This window comes from Rhinoderma darwinii, chromosome 5 (genome assembly GCF_050947455.1).
Source record: "Rhinoderma darwinii isolate aRhiDar2 chromosome 5, aRhiDar2.hap1, whole genome shotgun sequence".
NCBI classification, from domain to species: domain Eukaryota; kingdom Metazoa; phylum Chordata; class Amphibia; order Anura; family Rhinodermatidae; genus Rhinoderma; species Rhinoderma darwinii.
Window position 1 is genome coordinate 112,825,222 of NC_134691.1, and position 23,360 is coordinate 112,848,581.

At 42.8% G+C, this 23,360-nt stretch overlaps 1 protein-coding gene across 1 annotated transcript in view; it reads right to left on the bottom strand.

The window, feature by feature from the left end:
- LOC142651553 (acetyl-coenzyme A synthetase, cytoplasmic-like) overlaps positions 1–23,360 on the bottom strand; it is a 52,922-nt gene that overhangs the window by 16,187 nt on the left and 13,375 nt on the right. Inside the window, exons 3-8 of the mRNA XM_075826416.1 lie at positions 16,827–16,918; positions 9,812–9,915; positions 6,079–6,151; positions 4,351–4,426; positions 2,663–2,741; positions 1,351–1,488 (exon numbers count right to left, since the gene is read on the bottom strand). Of these exons, the coding sequence (XP_075682531.1) occupies positions 1,351–1,488; positions 2,663–2,741; positions 4,351–4,426; positions 6,079–6,151; positions 9,812–9,915; positions 16,827–16,918 (562 nt within the window). The remainder of the gene's footprint in view (positions 1–1,350; positions 1,489–2,662; positions 2,742–4,350; positions 4,427–6,078; positions 6,152–9,811; positions 9,916–16,826; positions 16,919–23,360) is intronic.

Here is a 23,360-nt window from a genome sequence, read left to right on the forward strand (position 1 = left end):
TCCTGGTACTTGGCTCTCAGATTAGGTTTTAACGACAATTGGCACTTATTAATAAGGAAACATAGAAGATGGTGGATTTAGAATAAAAGATCAGCAGCCCTACTAAACTGATATGGCCCAAAGTCCTGAAGGAGGTGTTGAGATAAAGCCACCATACAGGCCCTTTAACAGGTGGTGGACTTCATTTGGCATTTTGAGGTAGACTGGTTATTGCATTACTGCCAAATCGGTGGGTCTGAATTGTTCTCTAGGACACGGGAGGGGTAGTTGTATGTGAACAGCTGGTGATTGGCAGCTCGCCAACTAACATTCTATGGTCAATTACAAAGATGCAGGGGCACAAGAAAACAAGGGGAAGGTTATTGCGGTTGGCACTTTTTTGCTTGCTCTGAGGGCATTTTGACTGCCAGTTATAGGGGAACACTGCGGCTGCTTGTTGTGGGGGAATGCTGTGGCTGCTTGTTGTGGGGGAACGCTGTGGCTGCTTGTTGTGGGGGGGAACGCTGTGGCTGCTTGTTGTGGGGGGGAACACTGTGGCTGTTTGTTGTGGGGGGAAACGCTGTGGCTGTTTGTTGTGGGGGGAAACGCAGTGGCTGCTTGTTGTGGGGGGACGGGGTACGCCGTGGCTGCTTGTTGTGGGGGGGGAACGCCGTGGCTGCTTGTTGTGGGGGGGAAACGCTGTGGCTGCTTGTTGTGGGGGGGGGGAACGCCGTGGCTTCTTGTTGTGGGGGGGGGGGAAACGCCGTGGCTGCTTGTTGTAGGGGGGGGGACGCCGTGGCTGCTTGTTGTGGGGAAAAATGTTAGCTGACTGCTCTTGATCATTCATGGACAGAACAAGTAGTAGGTATACACACATACACATAGGACTAATTTGCAAGTGCAGTCAATACAAAATGCAGTCGATGTTAGTAAGTTAAGTAATTTAATTTTATTTTTTGTGTAGTCAAAAGTGATACAATTTTCCAATATATTTTCTATATTCATTTCTCACGGTTTTCAAGATCTCTGCTTGTTGTTATTCAGTAGGAACATTTATTATTTACTACCAGTTTGATTACACAAAAAATAACATTAATTTGCTGAAACTAGAAAACCCCTTTTAATGCCGTACCATTTCTCTGAGAATTTATAATATGTTTTATTATCCAGTCTATGCTAATGTAGCAAAAGATTGCAATAATAAGAGTATATCCAGACTGTGTGGTCAAATCAGTTTAATAACACGGTTTTGCAAATAATGCGGCGTTTACTGCGGTAGTTGCGGTAATTAGCGCAATGTGACCACGCGTCTGAATATACCTTTGCAGTATTTTCAATGGTTATATTACAGCCATGGGATCATATAATTACCTTTGGCTTTCCAGTGGAGCCACTTGTATAAAGGATGAAAAGAGGATCTTCTGAATCCAGCCACTCGGGTTCACACTCCTCATCGGCCTCCGCCATCAGCTCGTCCAGCCACCTGTCAGTATCTGGATTCCAGGCAGTCTACACACACGGCCAAAACATTATCAGTGACCAGCGCTACCGACAGCTGCAAAACATAACTGACTGCGCGCGGATGTCAAAAATAGAAATTCTACACGATTATTATGGTATGTTCACACGGCCTATTTACGGACGTAATTCGGGCGTTTTTGCCCCGAATTACGTCTGAAAATAGTGCCTCAATAGCGCTGACAAACATCTGCCCATTGAAAGCAATGGGCAGACGTTTGTCTGTTCACACGAGGCGTATATTTACGCGCCGCTGTCAAATGACGGCGCGTAAATAGACGCCCGCGTCGAAGAAGTGACCTGTCACTTCTTTGGCCGTAATTGGAGCCGTTATTCATTGACTCCAATGAATAGCAGCGCTAATTACGGCCGTAATTGACGCGGCGTTCAAGCGCCTGCACATGCCGGTACGGCTGAAATTACGGGGATGTTTTCAGGCTGAAACATCCCCGTAATTTCAGCCGTAACGGACGCCCTCGTGTGAACATACCCTTATTCTCTCCTTGGAATGGAGTGGCTACATAATAGATAGGCGGTAAACAAGCCCATATATCGATCAGCTATATATAGTTATTCATTGTCAGAGGGGTCTCAGCAAGCATTGACGACTCAAAAGACACAGACATCAGCGGCTATTCGACATGGCTGGAATCACACATGCAGTTTTTTTAGGCAGTTTTTTTTTAATCAAACACAGGAGTGGACACACAAATGAGGAGATGTGTAAGGCCTGGATCACACACACAGTTTTTGATGCAGTTTTTGGCTTCATTTTTTGAGCCAAAGCTAGAAGTGGATCCAAAATGAAGGAAAGGTAGAAAAGACTGATGCAGTTCCTTCCTTTTGTAGCCATTCCTGTGTTTGGTTAAAAAAAACTGAGCCAAAAACTGTATCAAAACTGTGTGTGTGATCCAGGCCTTACACATTTCCTTCTTTTTGGATCTATCCCTGGCTTTGGCATAAAAAAAACTGCCATGAAAACTGCATGTGTGATTCCAGCCCTAAGGAGGAGATGGGATCATAAAGACAAAAATGAATCGGAATAGAGAAGGAGCGGACTGCCATACACAATGAGGAAGAGAAGAAAGGCTGAGAAAGTCTCTGTTATAGGTCTCTGGCAAAAAAAAGAAATGTATTCTAAAATGAATATTATTAAGTGAATTACCTGAAGTTTTGATTTATTTTGGTTGTTTAGCCTTCCACTGAGGTGTCTTACCACTATGCAATTCTTCACAGTGTGTGCTCTATGTAACAGGAAAAAAATACAATGTTAACATCCAGTATATATATATATATATATATATATATATATATATATATATATATATATATATATATATATATACACGAGGTGTGTCCCAAAAGTAATGAGAATGAGTTCCAAAAAAATCCAATACAATAAGGGTATGTTCACACGTAGTGACCAAAAACGTCTGAAAATACGGAGCTGTTTTCAGGCCAAAACAGCTCCTGATTTTCAGACGTTTTTGTAGCAACTCGCGTTTTTCGCAGAGTATTTTACGGCCGTTTTTGGAGCTGTTTTTCAATGGAGTCAATGAAAAACGCCTCCAAAAACGTCCCATGAAGTGTCCTGCACTTCTTTTGACGAGCCTTCATTTTGACAGCGACGCCTAAAATTAAGGCTCGTGGGAACAGAACATCATAATTCCCATTGAAAGCAGTGGGCAGATGTTTCTAGGCGTATTAGAGGCGTTTTTTCAGGCGTAATTCGAGGCGTAAAACGCCCGAATTACGTCTGAAAACACTGCGTGTGAACATACCCTCAGGCTTGATCACCTTCACAGTAGGTCCCTGGGACTGAAAACAATGATTCCAGCGGCAGTATTCCACCATTCTTTATAGCAGTGCTGGAAGGCTTCATGTGAGAGGTTGTTCATAACCCTCATTGCGGCTGATTGCACGTTTCTGACTTAAATGTCGGTGCTGATCCAAAACAACCTTGATAACGGCCACATTTTTGTCGGTTCTTGACATTGAAGTTCGCCCTGAGCAGTATTTATTACCCTCAACGGCTTCCCTTCCATTCTTGAAGGCTTTGTGCTATCTGAAAACTTGGGCTGATAATAAAGCCGCTTCCCCATACCCTCTCTTCAGCATCTCTAAGGTTTCTGAAGCTGGTTTTCCAACTTTCACACAAAATTTGATTGCGAAACGCTGCTCGATGCTCCTCTGCATTTTTGTCCATGATGAGAGGGAAAAACAAGGGTGGACATTTGTAATGTACCGACGCTTCGAAAGGTTCAAGCGCAACTGAGGATGGTCCAGCCTTATACTTGAAATACCCCCGCAACAACCGCCATTACTTTCCTCACGCAGCCCTCGTGGGGGGCGTAAAAAAACATTCTCATTATTTTTGGAACGCACCTCGTATTCCAGCACGTAAACACATCATGACTACCAGCATGCCAAGGTTATGCTATTGATTTCAATGGTGACGGATCCGGTGGTTTCCGTTTGTCTCTGCAATAGTGTAGTCGACTACGCTATTGCTTCCGGCAAAACGACGCGTCCGGTGCACAACAGACACAAACGAAAACCACGGGCACCGGATCCGTCACCATTGAAATCAATGGTGATGGAAATGGTTTCCGTTCCTGTCAGTTTGTGTCTGTTCAGGGTCCCGTTCTGACAGAAACCTCCGACGGAACTTCAGAACGGGACCCCAGATGTGAACTAAGCCTTATAATGTGTCTGTCAAGTTTATGTTTATGAAAAGTCCTTGTTGTAAAATTATTGAAATGTTCTGGTCCTCATATGTCAAAATATATCCGCTATTTATCCAAATAAGTAAATAAATTGAAACAAAAAAAAAAAAGGATTTAAAAGTCATACTTTTCCTTGCATTTTTGCATAGCCTCATCTGTAATATGTTTCAAGTTGATGAGTTTTTCTCCTCTGAATACACCATCTAAAAAATAGACATTTATTCATGACTGATGACCACAACACAGACCGAAAATATCACAAATTGTATGTACATATGGCAGATTTGTCCCATTCATCTTAGGCCTCATGCACACGAACGTGTTTTTGCGTCCGCAATTCACCCGCAAATCTGCTGGTGAATTGCGGACCCATTCATTTTTATGGGCTCATGCACACGACTGTGGTTTCCATGGTCCGTGCAATGGCCGAACCGCAAAAATAAAGGACAAGTCATTACACAGTCCGGGTTTGCGGCTCATTTAAATCAATGTGTGCACGGTCCGTGAAATGCGGGCTGCCCGCGGATGATACTCCGTAGCCGTCCGTGCCGCAATCAGGGGCCGTGCACATGGCTATGGTCGTGTGCATGCGATAGAAACAACCTCATTCAAAGGTATAAAATGTTTTTACGTTGCAGAAATTTCAGCAACAATTCTGCATCATGTGAACATAGCCTAAGGGCTCCTTTACACGTGCATCCTGACATGCAGGATTCACCTGTAATTGATCACATATAAGTTATGAAATTAGATGTGATGGATAACAGGTGGATCCTGCATGTCAGAGACACGCAGGAGCCGCTGACACTAAACCTGTCAGTCCCGCGGACCTGTTGGGAACAGGATTTAGCGAACAATACAGCTGCTCTGTATACAGTATACAAAGCAGCTGTATCCCAAAAAAAACAAACTTTTAATATAAACTAATAATTTGAAAGTCACACCAAACACACTGACTGATATTTTTATTTTAAAAAAAATCACTTTCGAAGATTTACATAGCCTTTAACTGTTTTTAAGCTGTTATTGTAATGTTGCTGAAATTTGATGTAAAGAAACGAAATAAATACACACATGTAAAACTATGCAAATTTGGAACATGAGTTTTTAAATTCTACCCATTGACTTCTACAGGCTAAAAACAGTACCAATATGGATCCTTTGGAACATGCTGCATATTAAAATGTGAATAAAACCATTTAACTGTATTGGCAACAATTTTTCAAATATAAAAAACCCCAGAAATATTACGAATCAAAAATCCATTAGGGTGAATTTACTTGAGTCGTGTTTGTTGCGGCTTTTCGTCACAATTTTAGTGGAAGCAGCAAATCCGCAACATTTTTATAAAAACTTGCCACAGTTTTGCCTCAATCGAATTGTGGCAAAAAAACGCTGCAGATTTTCTGCAGTGTTTCTGCAGCATTTTTGCACGTGTTACGTGTGGATTTTGCAGTATATTTCTTCCCTTCTACATTGCAAAGGTTGAAATGCGCCGTAAACATCCAATACATAATAAGAGTGGATTCGAAAATAAGACAGGATTTGAAAATCCGCAGCATGCTCCGATTTCCATCCGGCAAATGTAGAGCAGCATATTATTGGGATTTGTTCATACACTTAGGCCTTGTACACACAGTACAGATTTGCTGCAGATTTTGCATGTATTTTTAGGCCAAAACCAGGAACGGAAGCTAAACAAAAGAAATATATAAAGGAAGGCCTTATAGGTCTGCTCTCCTGGATCCAAATTATGGTTTTGGCTTAAAAATATGTATGCAAAATCTGCAGCAAATCTGCACTATGCGAAAAAGGCCTTAGACGGCAATCTGCAGTTCTCTGAGGTGTTTCATACCTGCAGTAATCAGGACCGCACACTGGGAGTCCAAGATTCTTTCACAGAGTGAATCTGAAGAAAATCCTGCAAACTAAAACAATATAAATCAAACACTTACTTGTCATTGTTACATTTCTAAATGCATTTTGAAGCCGGAAATAAGAAAATATTACTATTTAAATGAACCATGTTAACACGGTTTAATCGGGACACCCCATTATTATGATCGGTGGGGGTCCCAGCGATCATACAATGATCACCTATCCTGTAGATAGGTGATAATGGTCGATTCTGGCAATACGTGAGAATAAAAACTAGAAAAGCAAAATCTGATGTTATACTTTTTATTCCAAACTGCTTTATCTCGTTGTTCTAGTGGAGAAGCTTTACCAGATCTTCACATGCTGATTAGAGCTACACGCCATGAAGTCATGATAACAACTGATGAAGCAGATTCCCCTGTAGGTCGATGTTCCATGCCAGTAAAAGCATTGACTTTCCTCCAAAAACCCATAAAATAACTCAGAGTGCCATATAAAAGGCTTAAACTGAAACTCACTTTTTAGGAGGATTATGTCTGAGGCCCCTTTCACACATTAGTATTTTGATCAGCATTTTGCATCAGTAAGGCCGGGTTGCCACGGAGCGTAAACGCTGCTGAATTTCTGCATCGGAATTGTACATTTACAGTAGCAGCAAAGTGGGTGAGATTTAGTAAATCTCATGCCCATGCTGCGGAAAAAAAACGCAGCGTAAACGTTAATAACTTGACCTGCGGTGCGGAATTTAATTCCGCAGCATGTCAATTTATGCTGCGTTTTTGTTGATTTTCCATTGCGGGTTTTCCCCATTGAATTCAATAGGGATGCTAAACCCGCAAGAGAAAGCCAAGTGTTGCGAATTTTGCTACGTAATCGCAGCGGTTATGCCGCAAAAATCATAACACCGGAGAAAAAAAAAATCCTACTTACCCAGAACGGTCTCCTTCCTGCAGTCCGGCCTCCTAGGATGACGTTGCATCCCATGTGACCGCTGTAGCCAATCACAGGCTGAAGCATCACATGGCCTGCAACATCATCCAGGGAGGCCGGAGCGGACATCAAAGGAGGGAGGGGATAAGTATGAACGGCTTCCTTTCCGTCTAAAGAATCGCACCACAATGTGGTACGATTTTTCGGACGGGATGTCCTGCGGGCTCCAGGTCGGACACGCAGCGTGATTTTAGCCCGGCCTAAGCATTTGTTAGCCAAAACCAGGAGTGGAGAAAAAAAGTATAAAGGAAAGATTTGCACCTCTTCAGTGTTTTGGACCCACTCATGGTTTTGTCTTACAAATACTGATGCAGAATACTGCTGTGTAAAAGTAGCCTTAAAGCGCGCTGCCTTTGTATCTGAATGTGTACACAGCAGCCATCAATCACTGCTGAGAGGAGTGCTCCTCCCCCCCATAAATACAGAGGAGTCATGACTTTGTGTCTACAGTATTCTTTGTTAGCTGCTATTAGCCAATATATGGAGGGGAAGCAGGAGCGAAACAGAGACACAGATGCTGCCCATAGAAGTCTATGCAGAGGAAAGGGGAGAGCAGGAGGAAGGAGCAGAGTAAGAGAAAGAGACACGCTGCTCATAGAAGTTTATGGAGAGTGGCGAGGAAGCAGAAGGAGGGAGCAGGGAGAGAAGGACAGACGGGCTGGCCATATAAGTCTATGTAGAGGGGAGGGGGAGCAGGAGAGGGGAGCAGAGACAGAAAGACACTGCCCATAGTATTCTATGGAGAGCATAGGGAGGAGCAGAGTAAGAGAGACACACACTACCCATATAAGTCTATGGAGAGGGGAGGAGGGAGCGAAGAGAGACACACACACACACACACACACACACACACACACAGATATGCTGCCCATAGAAGTCTTTGGAGAGGGGAGGGCGAGCAGGAGGAGGGAGAAAGACACACTGCCCAAACAAGTCTATGGAGAGGGTAGGAGGAAGCAGAGTAAGTGAAAGAGAAAGACTCAAACATGCTGCCCATAGAAGTCTATGGAGAGGGCAGGAGGAGGGAAAAGAGCATAAATAGACACACAAATGCTGCCCATAGAAGTCTATGTAGAGGGGAGGGGAGCAGAGAGGAGACATAGACTCTGCCTATAGAAGTCTATGGAGAGGGGAGGGGGAACAGTAGCAGAGTGAGAAAGACACACACAGACATGAAGCAGCCTCTTGGTAAATGTTATATTCTCGGCTACACTGCTTATTACTGCTGTATAATGTCCTCTATACTGCTGCAGCTTCTATATATAGGGATAGGAGAGCAGGATTCTCCTCTTCTCTGTGCGTGCTGTATGGGAGACATAATATCCATTAGGTTTTGCCCACTAGCTCAGAAAATACAAAGAATTAGAGAATTAGAGACAGAGCCTGTGGGGCTCTGCTAAAAAAAAAAAAAGGCCACAAACAAGTCTATATAATGGCCAGAAAGAGTTTTATTCCTCATATACACACATATGACAGCTCATTCTGAAAAGACACCTGACAAGTTAGGTATGCATTAAGCATTTAGCCAATTTGTATTTTTCTCCTCAGTATCTTTGTAAAACATGAGCATCCAGATATTACATGTAAAAGAGATTTGTAAAAATCTCATTCACAATTTGCATGTAGAAAAAGCACTTTTTAGGGATTGCTCAGGACTTATCCTAAGGGCAGATTCAGACGAACGTTGCGTTTTTGCGCGCGCAAAAGACGAGGCGTTTTGCGCGCGCAAAAACCACTTGACAGCTGCGTGTGTCATCCGTGTATGATGCGCGGCTGCGTGATTTTCGCGCAGCCGCCATCATAGAGATGAGTCTAGTCGACGTCAGTCACTGTCCAGGGTGCTGAAAGAGTTAACTGATCGGCAGTAACTCTTTCAGCACCCTCGACAGTGACTGCCGATCACAATATCGAGAAACCTGTTAAAAAAAAAAGAAAAAGTTCGTACTTACCGAGAACTTCCCTCCCGGCCGTTGCCTTGGTGACGCGTCCTTGGTGACGCGCCTCTCTTGACATCGGGCCCCACCTCCCTGGATGACGCCGCAGTCCATGTGACCGCTACAGCCTGTGCTTGGCCTGTGATTGCCTGGAGCTGTCACTTGGACTGAATTGTCATCCCGGGAGGTCAGACTGGAGGAAGAAGCCGGGAGTTAGCGGTAAGTCAGAACTTCTTTTTTTTTTTACACGTTCATGTATATTGGGATCGGAAGTCACTGTCCAGGGTGCTGAAACAGTTTAACTCTTTCAGCACCCTGGACAGTGACTATCTCCTGACGTCGCGTACCGGAATTTTTTTTGCCGGGTTCGGCCAAAACGAGTTCGGCCGAACCCGGTGAAGTTCGGTTCGGTTGTCCGGGTTCGCTAATCTCAAAGACACTCTGTTTGGATGTTTGGAAACAGAAAAGCACGTGGTGCTTTTCTGTTTACATTCATCCTTTTGACAGCTGGTGCGCTGTTTCAGTGGGTTCGCACGGAAGTGCTTCCGTGCGACCTGCGTGGTTTTCACGCACCCATTGACTTCAATGGGTGCGTGATGCGCGAAATACGCTGAGATATTGAGCATGTCGCGCTTTTTGCACAGCTGACAAACGCTGCGCAAAAAGCACGGACTGTCTGTACTGCCCCATAGACTTGTATTGGTCTGTGCATGGCGCGTGAAAACCACGCGACCCGCACGGACCCAATACACGCTCGTGTGAATCCCCCCTAAAAGAGATACCTACCACTATAGAGTGAACTGCACCAATCCTTGCACATGCCAACATGGTATACACTAGCTCTGGGATCATTGGCAAATAGATGGCCACCATGTCTCCTTTCTTCACTCCTTTGAAATAAAAACAACACATGATATGAGTTAATAAATTAGGAATCGAGATAATACACTAAAAAAAACTTTTATGGCATTAGATTGCTGACGTTTGGAGTAGATCTTAATTGGATGCAAGGATCTTGCACCCATTCGTATTATGAACCTATGTTGTATGGATCTATAATACGGCACACATTGTAAATCTATGGGCTCGTACTGTATGCCTCTATGACTTTGATTTCATACAAAAGCATGCAGAGGATATTACTCCTAGTTTATGCATGCCATATTACTGAGCTATTCTTCCATAGAGAATTACTACTATGGCACAGTTATGTCACACTTTCGTGCTTGTGATCAGGGCCTGCGTCGGTACCCTTGGGGGAGGGGCTCACTCGGCCGCCAGGTGCTTTTACGCTGCCGTCATGGCTAATCCAGGAGCGAATTCCACTCCTGGAGAAGCCCCTGATGTCACTATCCATATATGGACAGTGACATCAGGGGCTCCTCCTGGAGCGTAATCCCAGGCTATAGCATTGCTGACGCTCTGGCCGGGGATTCCGCTCCTGGAGAAGGCCCTGACGTCACTATCCATATATAAAATATATTTTTTTTACGGTGGCCGACTGTATAAGAAACCATAAGTTCAACGGTCAACTTAGCCTTACCTGTATACCAAATTACATAATGTGAGTACTGTAATTAGGAATAATAAATAATGTATGAACTTTATGTCAAACTTGTACTTCCTCATAATTGTTAAGCAAAGCAATGATAGCGTTAGCGAAACATCTACTAATTTCTTGTAAATTGTATAGGAAGGTTATATACACTTATTCACTGCCATTCCCTATAACAAAAAGATTGCAGTTTTCTATCTTTATTACTAGAAATTGTGAAGCATAACCAATTGCCAGGAGATACCTGAAAGCAATCTCAAGCTTATCTAGGAGCATTTTCTGTCTGCTTCCTTCCATAAGCATAAAACTTGCAGCAAAGGGTTCTGTTTTTAAAGGATCCATGATGAATATAAAAAAAAAAAAAAATCGACTTTAATGCGTATTCTGATGGATCTTAATGGATCCCATTACCTTATAATTGATCTGTCAGGTTTGCTTTTTTTTATTGGACAGATTTTTTCCATGGGCTGTTTCTGGTATTGCAGTCCTGCTCCATTCATTTGAATAGGGGTGATCTGCAATACCAGACACAGCTCATGGATAAGGGTAAGTTCACACGCAGTGACCAAAAACTTCTGAAAATACGGAGCTGTTTTCATGCGAAAACAGCTCCTGATTTTCAGACGTTTTTGAAGCAACTCGCGTTTTTCGCTGCGTATTTTACGGCCGTTATTGGAGCGGTTTTTCAATGGAGTCAATGAAAAATGGCTCCAAAAACGTCCCAAGAAGTGACATGCACTTCTTTCTCGCGGGCGTTTTTTACGCGCCGTATTTTGACAGCGACGCGTAAAAAAATTAAGGCTCGTGGGAACAGAACACCGTAAAACCCATTGAAAGCAATGGGCAGATGTTTGTCGGCGTAATGGAGCCATTTCTTCAGGCGTAATTCGAGGTGTAAAACGCCCGAATTACGTCTGAAAACAGTGCGTGTGAATATACTCTTATAGGTCTGCTCTCCCCAATCCAATTCTGCTTTCGCCTTAAAAAAATGCATGAAAAATCGACAGCAAATCTGCACTGTGTGAACAAAGCCTTAAGGTGGACAAGCAGAAATTTCTGCAACAGAAAATCAGTTCCATTCATCTGAATAGGGTTGTTTCTGCAATAGATGCATGGAGTTCTGCAAGTTTAGATGAATGGAACTGATTTTTAGTCGCAGAAATTTTCTGCAACAAAATGTGTCTGCACCATAAGGCTGGGTTTTCACGTCGCGGTCAAAATGCTGTGATTCATTAAAAAAAAAAATGCATTTTGACCGGGGCACTAACAAATCATGGCTGGAAGAAGTTATCATGGAGGTTTGGGCCGGTTCGAGGAGAAAGGGTAGAGCTATAGACTTTCATCACAGAAGACGTCATCGAAGAGTCCAAACTTTTCCTATAAGGCCAAGGCTACACGGCGATTTTGGCAGCGACACCGGTCGCACGACTAAAGGTTGCTGTGTCGCTTTGCCTGCATTGCAGTAATGAAAGTGAATGTGGCAGGTTTGCCGTGACTGCAACACGACATTCGCAAAAATCTAGAACGTTCAGATTTCTGAAGATGCCTCATAGATGTTCTACGTGAGCTATCTTCAGCCTCAAAAGGAGCACTAACCACATCTGAAGGTGGAGGGCGCTCAGCTGACCGCTTCTGCAATTTTGTTTCAGCGAGAATGGGGGGTTTCAGCACCCAGACCCCCACTGATCAAAACTTTGGATATGTCTTTATGACATATAAAACAATTTGTGAAAGTTCAGGTAGTCTTTAAGGCTTCATGCACACGATCGTGACCGTAATTACGACCCGTAATTACGACCCGTAATTACGGGCGGACAGCTGGCCGTTTTTACGCGCCGTGCTACCGTTATAAAGTATAGGAGCACGATCCGTAAAATAAAAAAATAGGACATGTCCTATTTTTTTCGGCAGGTTTCTACGGCACGGGCACCTTCCTGCAGACATACGGGAAGGTGTCCGTTGGCCATAGAAATGAATGAGCCCGTAATTACGGGCGATTTTATGGTCGTGTGCATGGGGCCATAGAGTAATATTTAGGAAATGTGCGGAAATCTTGCCACTGTTTCCAGGTACGCAGAAACAAAGGATAATTGTGGTGCGCTTGACCTGCTGTTTCTTCAATTCTGTATAATTGATCAACTTTGCTCATCCATTGGGATAAAGGTAGACTAGACGTGGATTTGTATTGGGTGATATCAGTCGTTTTGTTCCAGCCAGTAGATGTTGCATGAATCTGTTGATTTATTTGGTGTACTATTGGGTAAATTGACGAAATGTTTTCCAATGTGAATTTCTAGAAAGGTTGGAGGATTGGGCACTATACATATATAGGTGTGCCCACTGTCTTCATTGCATCTCCAGCACTGTATATTAGGAAACCATCTGTGGGTTTCAACTGGTGTAGTGTACCATCTAGTCATGACATTGTATGAATTCTCGTTGACTATTACACAATGAGTCGGACCATGGAAAGATTTCCAAATAGCTTTTGCTGTCTCGTCCAAAAAAGATTTGCCAAGGTCTCTTTCCCATAACGGAGTGTGGTTAGTAGTACAGTAGTAAAGTTTATACAAGAGTTTTTGGGGATAATTTGTGAGGACTAATAGAGTCTCATCTTTTGTGAGGTCTCTGTTTTGAGTGCCAGTCTTGGTAAGGAATGTTACCCTTGGATATACAACTGACATTTGCCATGGATGCCAGATCATTGGGTGTAAAACTAAAGCAATTTATTACAAACAATGCCGGGCACAATTAGCGGTAAATGACTAACTGGATATGGTTATAAACCGTGTAAACCATTGACAGGAGGCCATATCTACATCAATGTGTTCTACGGTCTGTAAATGTATCACAGGATTTATATGTTGCTGTTCACATTATGCCATGTTTTGTACTTCGGGACAAAACGAAATAAGTATGACATCAACAAGGTTCTAGTGCCATGGGATATGTAATTGTGCCAGCCATGGTTTGTTATAAATTGCTGTCGTTTTGGACCCAATAATGTGGCTTCCATGGCAAATGTACAGAATGTTAGTTGCAACTATCGACAGGAATGCAACCCCATTTACATGTCCTATTAAAGCATATGGATGTCATAAAAAAGGGGGTTCTCCCGCCCGAGTCCCCCCTCTATGAGTAAGAAGACTTTGGTCCAATGTATGGGCATGACCACACATGGCGGAATTCCTCCGCAACTGTCCGCATCGATGCCGCACAGAATCTGCGTTGCAGATTCTGCAGCGGATCTGCACAAAATGTGCAGTACATTGATGCGGACTAGCTGCTGCAGACTGCGGGAAAAGTGCTTCCCTTCTCCCTATCAGTGCAGGATAGAGAGAAGGGACAGCACTTTCCCTAGTGAAAGTAAACGATTTTCATACTTACCGGCCGTTGTCTTGGTGACGCGTCCCTCTTTCGGCATCCAGCCCGACCTCCCTGGATGACGCGCCAGTCCATGTGACCGCTGCAGCCTGTGCTTGGCCTGTGATTGGCTGCAGCCGTCACTTACACTGAAACGTCATCCTGGGAGGCCGGACTGGAGACAGACGAAGGGAGTTCTCGGTAAGTATGAACTTATATGTTTTTTTACAGATACATGTATATTGGGATCGGTAGTCACTGTCCCGGGTGCAGAAACAGTTACTGCCGATCGCTTAACTCTTTCAGCACCCTGGACAGTGACTATTTACAGACGTCTCCTAGCAACGCTCCCGTCATTACGGGAGCCCCATTGACTTCCTCAGTCTGGCTGTAGACCTAGAAATACCTAGGTCCAGCCAGAATGAAGAAATGTCAAGTTAAAAAAGCAAGACGCATCCGCAGCACACATGACATGTGCATGACAGCTGCGGACTTCATTGCGGAACTTAGAATCTCCATTGAAGTCAATGGAGAAATTCCGCCATGAGTCCGCCACTGCTCCGCAACAGACAGAGCATGCTGCGGACACCAAATTCCGCTCCGCAGCCTATGCTCCGCAGCGGAATTGTACGCATCGTGTAAACGAACACTGCTAAATTAAAGTGAAAGTCAATGGAGAAACGGCTCCGCTGCGGATTAACGCTGCGGAGTGTCCGCAGCGGAATTTAAGTGGAATTCCGCCATGTGTGAACCCGCCCTAACAGAATATTAGTGTAATGCTACTGCTGCAGGGGAAATGTCTGACCAATTGCTGCCGCAGCTCCTTTTAAGGGGTATTTCTATTATATAATGATTGTGGGGGTCACCCCACCCTGTAAGCCTGAGAATGAAGGAGCTCCTTCCGTTTTTCGTGGCACACTAGTGCTTCCATCTATCCACTGTGCAGGAAATGGTGACACAGCTCCATTCAAGTGAAAGGAGTCATATTGCAGTTCCCAGGACAGTGAGTGGATGGAAGCGCAGAAAAACTGTGACAGACCCCCTTCATTGTAAGGGTATGCTCACACGCAAACTCAAAAACGTCTGAAAATACGGAGCTGTTTTCAAGGGAAAACCGCTCCTGATTTTCAGAAGTTTTTTGAGCAACTCGCGTTTTTCGCTGTGTTTTTTTACGGACGTTTTTGGAGCTGTTTTCAATAGTCTATGAAAAACTGCTCCAAAAATGTCCCAAGAATTGACCTGCACTTCTTTTTCGCTGCAGTTTTTTTACGCGGCCGTTTTTCAAAACAGCCGCGTAAAAAAACGGCCCGTCAGAACAGAAATCCGTTTTTCCCAATGAAATCAATGGGCAGATGTTTGGAGGCGTTCTGCTTCCGATTTTTCGGCAGTGTGAACATACACTCAGGATCTGTAAGGCCGGAAATGCACATTGAGTTTTCGATGCAGGATTTGGTATAGAATAAAGTAAGGCTGATGTCCAAAGAATACTACCACAACCTCACATAAAAGAGGCACATAATAAAAAATTTAAATAAAAAAGAAAGAAAACGGGTCTGCATGGGAATCTGAATGGCACGTTATCATTTTCCATTGTTTTCTGGGTACTATAGAATTTTATTTGTAAAATATCATGATCTATATGTAGCCAGCCTATTGGTTTCTTCTGTAAACAATCTGTACTCTTAGGGTATGTTCACACAATGTGTTTTCAGACATAATTCGGGCCGTTTACGCCTCGAATTACGCCTAAAAAAACGGCACCATTACGCCTCCAAACATCTGCCCACTGCTTGCAATTCGATTTACGGTGTTCTGTTCCCACGAGGAGTAATTTTACTAGTCGTTTTCAAAATACGGCGTGTAAAAAGACGCCGCATAAAAAAGAAGTGCAGGTCATTTCTTGGGACGTTTTTGGAGCAGTTTCCCATTGACTCCATTGAAAAACAGCGCCAAAAACGTCTGTAAAATACGCCGCGAAAAACGCGAGTTGCTACAAAAACGTCTGAAAATCAGGAGCTGTTTTCGCTTGAAAACAGCTCCGTATTTTCAGACGTATTTTGCGAAGCCGTGTGAACATACCCTTAGGGGAAGTTCACAAAGGGTTTTTTTAGCACGTTTTTTGATGCGGAAACTGCGTTGGTAACCGAGCCAAAAAACGGACAAAAACGCCTCCCATTGATTTCAATTGGAGGTGGAGGCGTTTTTTCCCCGCGAGTACTAAAAACCGCTTGAGGGAAAAAGAAGCGACATGCCCTATCTTCGGGCGTTTACGTCTCTGACCTACCATTGACATCAATGGGAGATAGAGAAAGAATTTTTCGCTGCATTTTATTGCCCGTGGCACTCATTGGCCGCGGCCGAAAAACGCTGCGAAGAACACGGCAAACAGCGTGCAGGCAGGTCAAAATCTTTTCTGCCTGCAAAAAACTCAGTGTGAACAGGGCTTTAGATTGGGTTCCCACAGTGCAGATTTTGAATGTTTTTTTTTTGCCAAAACCAGGATCAGAACCTAAACAGAAGAAATATATAAAGAAAGGCCTTATATCTGCTCTACTGGATCCAATTCTGGTTTTGGCAAGGAAAAAAAAAACCGCATGCAAAATCTGCAGCAAATCTGCACTGTGGGAACCCAACCTTATAAGCAGACATGCAGAAGTGTGTTATTTTAATATTGTGTATACGCGACATTATTCCTGTTATTGCTACACGTTTCCTATGATAACTATTGTATTTTCCATGAACAAAGATATGGAGCAGATTACCATTTACATGGTATATACAGTATATACAACAACAATCATATGCAGAAAAATATTTTACAACATTTGTAAGGTTGAATTAACTGTGGATCTGCAGCAATATTAGACATATCACATCATTTACCTAAATTCCTCAAGACATTTGCCAACTTGCAAACTTGTTTACGTAACTCGGCGTAGGAAATCACTGAAGAATCAGAGGGTGAATTGCCTTCCCTGAAATACAAAATAAAAAGGAATATGTCAGTTTTGTTCCCATTACTGTTTATGAACATTTGATATGAGGCCATAGTTGCCCTATTCTTCATGTGGAGGGGTGCACCATTCATGGGTGAGGCGAGAGCATTTTCTCAGGGGTCACTCTTCTCTGACTGTATAGGGTCAGCATTAAATTACAGACCGCAAAAGAACTAGGAACACCCCCGGCGTTATGATGTTCATTCATATACAGTTAGGTCCAGAATTATTTGGACAGTGACACAATCTTCATGATTTGGGCTCTGCATGCCACCACATTGGATATGAAATTAAACAACTGAGATACAATTGAAGTGTAGAATTTCAGGTTTAATTCAAGGGGCTGAACAAAAATATCCTGTGAAACGTTTAGGAATTGCATCCATTTTTCTAAACAGACTCCTCATTTCAGGGGCTCAAAGGTAATTGGACAAATTAACATTACCAGAAATAAAATGTTTTTTTGAATACTTTGTAGAGAATCATTTGCAGGCAATGACTACCTGAAGTCTGGAACCCATGGACATTACCAAACGCTGGGTTTCCTCCTTTGTGATGCTTTGCCAGGCCTTTACTGCAGCGTCTTCAGTTGTTGCTTGTTTGTGGGTCTTTCTGCCTTAAAGAGGCTCTGTCACCAGATTTTGCAACCCCTATCTGCTATTGCAGCAGATCGGCGCTGCAATGTAGATTACAGTAACGTTTTTATTTTTAAAAAACGAGCATTTTTGGCCAAGTTATGACCATTTTCGTATTTATGCAAATGAGGCTTGCAAAAGTCCAACTGGGCGTGTTGAAAAGTAAAAGTACAACTGGGCGTGTATTATGTGCGTACATCGGGGCGTGTTTACTACTTTTACTAGCTGGGCGTTGTGTATAGAAGTGTCATCCACTTCTCTTCACAACGCCCAGCTTCTGGCAGTGCAGATCTGTGACGTCACTCACAGGTCCTGCATCGTGTCGGCACCAGAGGCTACAGATGATTCTGCAGCAGCATCGGCGTTTGCAGGTAAGTCGATGTAGCTACTTACCTGCAAATGCTGATGCTGCTGCAGAATCAAGTGTAGCCTCTGGTGCCGACACGATGCAGGACCTGTGAGTGACGTCACAGATCTGCACTGCCAGAAGCTGGGCGTTGTGAAGAGAAGTGGATGACACTTCTATACACAACGCCCAGCTAGTAAAAGTAGTAAACACGCCCCGATGTACGCACATAATACACGCCCAGTTGTACTTTTACTTTTCAACACGCCCAGTTGGACTTTTGCAAGCCTCATTTGCATAAATACGAAAATGGTCATAACTTGGCCAAAAATGCTCGTTTTTTAAAAATAAAAACGTTCCTGTAATCTACATTGCAGCGCCTATCTGCTGCAATAGCAGATAGGGGCTGCAAAATCTGGTGACAGAGCCTCTTTAAGTTTTGTCTTAAAGGAACAGTGTCATCACAAATTATTTTTTTATATGTTAAAGATGTTAGTGCTTTATTAAAAACGTTTATATTCATTTGTGTGTTTGTGTTTTACTTTTTCTTATTTTTACACTTTTTCTTCCCTATGGGGGCTGCCATTTTTTGTTCCATTTCTGTGTGTGTCGATTAACAACACATACAGACATGGAATACGGCAGCCACAGTCCCATAGGGACTGCGAACGGCTCCCGTCCCATTGACTGCAGTGTACGGCGTCTGTGTGGGAACTGCGCATGCGCCGCTCCCACACAGTCCTATTCGAAATTGGCGCCGTCCGGCGCCATTTTCCTGTGGACCGGAAGTCGCGGCCGGACAGTAATATTACTACTTCCGGTCGCGGCTTCCGGATTTGTGCACTTGCACCAGCGACAGCAAACGGAGCGGACGGGCCGGAGGGAGCCGCGGCGGCAGGAGCAGGTAAGAGATTTCAATGTATGTTCGTGTTTGTGTGTGTTTACTACTGTATGTAAACCTACTACACTGTGGGTTAGCTCAAAAAATGGCGACACACAGTGTAGGAGGTTACATCGCTCAAACCCCTCGTTTATCCCGGCACTAGCCAGGATAAAGGAGGGGGCGATGCTGAGAGCTCACTAGAGCGAGGGCTTTTAACCCAATGTTGCAATGCTGCAATTTTGGGAACAGCTCCATCTAGTGACCAAAAATGGGTAGTATTATAAATTAGAAATAATTTATAATATTTCCTGGACTCGTGCAAAAAAATAAAAAAAATTTGAACAATGTTTAATCACCCACACACTAAATGTTTAATTTTTTTAAAAAAAACATGTTTTTCTGGCAACACATTCCCTTTAAGCAAGTGAAAAGCATGCTCGATAGGGATGATATCTGGTGATTGACTTGGCCATTGCAGAATATTCCACTTCTTTGCCTTACAAAAAAACTCCTCGGTTGCTTTCGCAGCATGTTTTGGGTCATTGTCCATCTGTACTGTGAAGCGACGTCCAATAAACCTTGCTGCATTTGGTTGAATCTGAGCAGAAAGTATATCCCTGAACAATACAGAATTCATCCGGATGCTTCTGTCTTCAGTCACATCATCAATAAACACTAGTGACCCAGTGCCTTTTGGCAGCCATGCATGCCCATGCCATCACACTGCCTCCACCATGTTTTACAGAGGATGTGGTGTGCATTGGATCATGAGCCGTTCCAAGCCTTCTCCATACTTTCTTCCTCCCATCATTGTGGTACATGTACATGTAGTTTCATCTGTCCAAAGAATGCTGTTCCAGAACTGGGCTGGCTTCTTAACACGTTGTTTGGCAAAGTCTAATCTGGCCTTTCTATTTTTGAGGCTGATTAATGGTTTGCACCTTGTTGTGAACCCTCTGTATTTGCTCTCATGAGGTCTTCTCTTTATTGTAGACTTAGATACTGATACACCTACTTCCAGGAAAGTGTTCTTCACTTGGGTAGATGTTGAAGAGGTTTTCCTTCACCATGGAAAGGATTCTGTGACCATTCACCACTGTTGTCTTCTGTGGACGTCCAGGCCTTTTGGAGTTCACAGGATCACCAGTGCGCTCTTTTTTTATCAAGAATGTACCAAACTGTTTATTTGGCCACTCCTAACATTTGTACTATCTCTCTGATCGATTTCTTCATTTTTTTCAGCCTAACGGTTGGTGTCACTTGCATTGAGAGCTCCTTTGACCTCATATTGTGGGTTCACAGCAACAGCTTCCAAATGCAAATTCCACACCTGGAAACAACTCCAGACCTTTTACCTGCTTAATTGATGATGGATTAACGGGGGAATAGCCCATGCAGTCCATTAAATAGCTTTTGAGATAATGGTCCAATTACCTTTGGTCCCTTGAAAAAGAGGCTGCTACATATTAAAAACCTGTAATTCCTAAACCCTTCCTCAAATTAGGATGTAAATACCCTCAAATTAAAGCGAGTCTGCACTTTAAGCCCATATTGGTTATATAACTGTATATTCAATATGTTTTGGTAAAGAGCTAAAACGCCAAAACTTGTGTCACTGTCCAAATAATTCTGGACCTAACTGTACATGTGGAGGTAGACCAGACTCTGTGGACACTGTATGCAGTGCCCTGCATTTTTATAACAAGCGACCCAAGTGACATATCCATAATACTTAAGGTGTATATCTTCTTTTATAATTCATATAATTGACACTTAGTCTAACCACGATGTTACTGCATATATAAAGGTTGTATGTGCATTTCTTAATTCCCGGGGGTTAGAAACAAAAAGAGCAAGGGAAACAACAAGTGTCCAATTCACAATCCAGATAGCTGCAAAAAGTCTATCTGATATGGCTGCTCCACCCTCAGTTGAATCAATATAAAATGAAAAATACGTGATCATGCTATCCAGTATTCTTTTATTGGACATAACACTCACACCCAGCTAGGTGAGAGCCTGTATTGCCCCTATAAAAAAACACTTGATGCGTGCTGAATCTAAATGCATCTGCCCTGGTGATCAGCTGATCACCCAGGCCCGGTTGCTGTAAGGTTGTATTCACATGTTGTGGTCATACTGCATTTTTTGCATAATCAGAGCAAAAATGTGATATGATGGCAACGTGATAATACACCCTTACTCCCAGCGATCATTTGTGGTTAGATAGGAGATCACCCTTTATCCATTAATAGGGGTCAACCCCTTTAATGGTAAATTATCTTACATATAAAGGCCTCTTTCACACTTGCCTATTTCTTACTTTTTATCTCTTTAGAGTTTTTCTCTAGAGATATAGACGCTTGTGTGAAAGAAGCCAAATACTGTATATAGAACATAGAGGTAAAAAAAGGTATGTTACAGAAGACATATATAATTATATTTCTATGAAAGTTATACTTTTCTAGTGGTCCGAGGTGCAGAAAACCACCCCAGGTAAGCGAGCAGTAGCGTGCCGTATCGTTTTTGCCATTCACCAGTTGCATTTCCATGTCAATTAGTGACAGGTAACAATACGTCCTAAACTCTAGGGATGGCGTATTTTTTTCCTAAAAGTAATGACAGGATTCATCATTTTCTATGACTCCATGTTACTATTCAGGTGCACTATTTTGGTGCTGCAAGGAAAATGAGGGAGGTAGAAGTGCTTCATGCTGTTTTTATGTCGGATTCCAATACTATACAAGAGTGAATCCTCCAAATGATGCAATTATCTCAGTCCCTAGTTACAAAAGTGCTACGGCCCATAGGATATTACATGCGACTAAAAATGCTATTTTTTTTCATCAGACTTATTGTTTTATTATTTATCAGAAGAAAGAACATTGATAACATTTCAGTAAAAGCCTCTGCCTAGTTATTACGGTTATAAAACTATGAATTCCACCAGTTAATAAAAGCCAGAAACTAAATTTGCTAAAAAAAAGACGTTTAGATGATATATATATATATATATATACACACACACACACACGTATATAGACTATGTGTATTAAATACACCATATTAAAGTCTGCTGTCAGGCATTTGAGCAGTTAAAGGGACGTAGATCCTTACGAAGTGCTGTGTACACAAGTCATGCCCTCGGCCCTGCCTTACTGACATGGAACCAGATGTTCTAGAAATATGTTGTTAAACACAAAACAAGCTAATGAACCCGTAGAAAAAACTTCCTTTATTACAAGAAGTATATAGACTATAAGATAATGTTCCATTCTTTAAAGTACAACTATTACTGAAGAAATAACAAAGACCAACATATAAAAAAAAAAAACGCGAATACTAAAGTACACTTTATATAAAGCAATAAACATGGACGCCAGAAGAGTTGCAAATATTTGACGTTGCGCTCAGTGTATGGGCGTTCAGTGGTCGACTGTGTTGCTTTACAGCAGTGCTTCTCAAACTGTGAGGCACCCACTAGCTGTTTGTGAGGCACAGCAGGGGAGACAATTTTTATAAAGGTGATCATATGATGTGTAGACTGACTCTGGCTTCACCTATCATTCTTCAGTAATGTAATTGACTGCTTTTAAAGGGGTTTTTCCACAAAACACATGTATCCCCTATCCACAGGATAAAGGATACATGTGTGATCGCTGGGAGTCCGACCGCTGCGACCCCCAGAGATGAGGAGAACGGGGGAATGAGTGTGCTCCTTGAGAATTGCGTGCTGGTGCGCATGCTCTGCCAGCGCTCCATTTCATTTTTTTAAAATTTTCCCCTACATATTTTTTATTTCATCACTTTCAATCACAAATGTTTTTCTACTAAATATCTCCCTTTATATCACTGTTGACCAGAAAGCGGCGTTGTAATAAAATGACAACGCTGCCTGCTGTACCTGCGCGCTCCTGAGACTGCTATGATACACGATTCATAGCGCATCATAGCTAAGAACGGAAACGACCAGCACAACTAAATACATCAGACGCGATTCATTGGAGGGCATATGTAACAAACGCTCCACTACAGAAAACAGAAGGGATTTAGAAAGAGGTTTATTTTTACATTTCTGGGGCTTGGAACATTGAACTTTATGTTGGGAATAACCCTTTAAGTAAGAATAGCCGGTGATTGTCATTGGGGCACAGCCTATATTTACTGAGGGATTCTCCTAATAATCTAAGGGACCAGTTTGCCTGAAGGTCCTCTGAAGTGAAAAGATACAAGGGCCGTCTGAACCCGCCAATTTGAAAGAGCAATATCAGAAAGCTGCAATAATTGTAGGAAGTTAGAGTGCTCCCATGTACTGCGGAGTGTGTAAGAAGAGCCATCAAAGCCATCAGAGAAGAGGAAATCCCTTTTTATATGGAAGACCCTTGTCCTAGAGATAGTTCTGTAAAGACTAGAAATCTCCCACTTTGCTGGGGTATCCATTGGGACAGGTAGAGAAGCAAAAATATTGGAAGTCGCCCCTAAAATTCCTGATGTCGTCAGAGGGATGGGCAAAACTACATTTCATGTCCATAGGTTTAGAGTCAGGGATCATCTAGG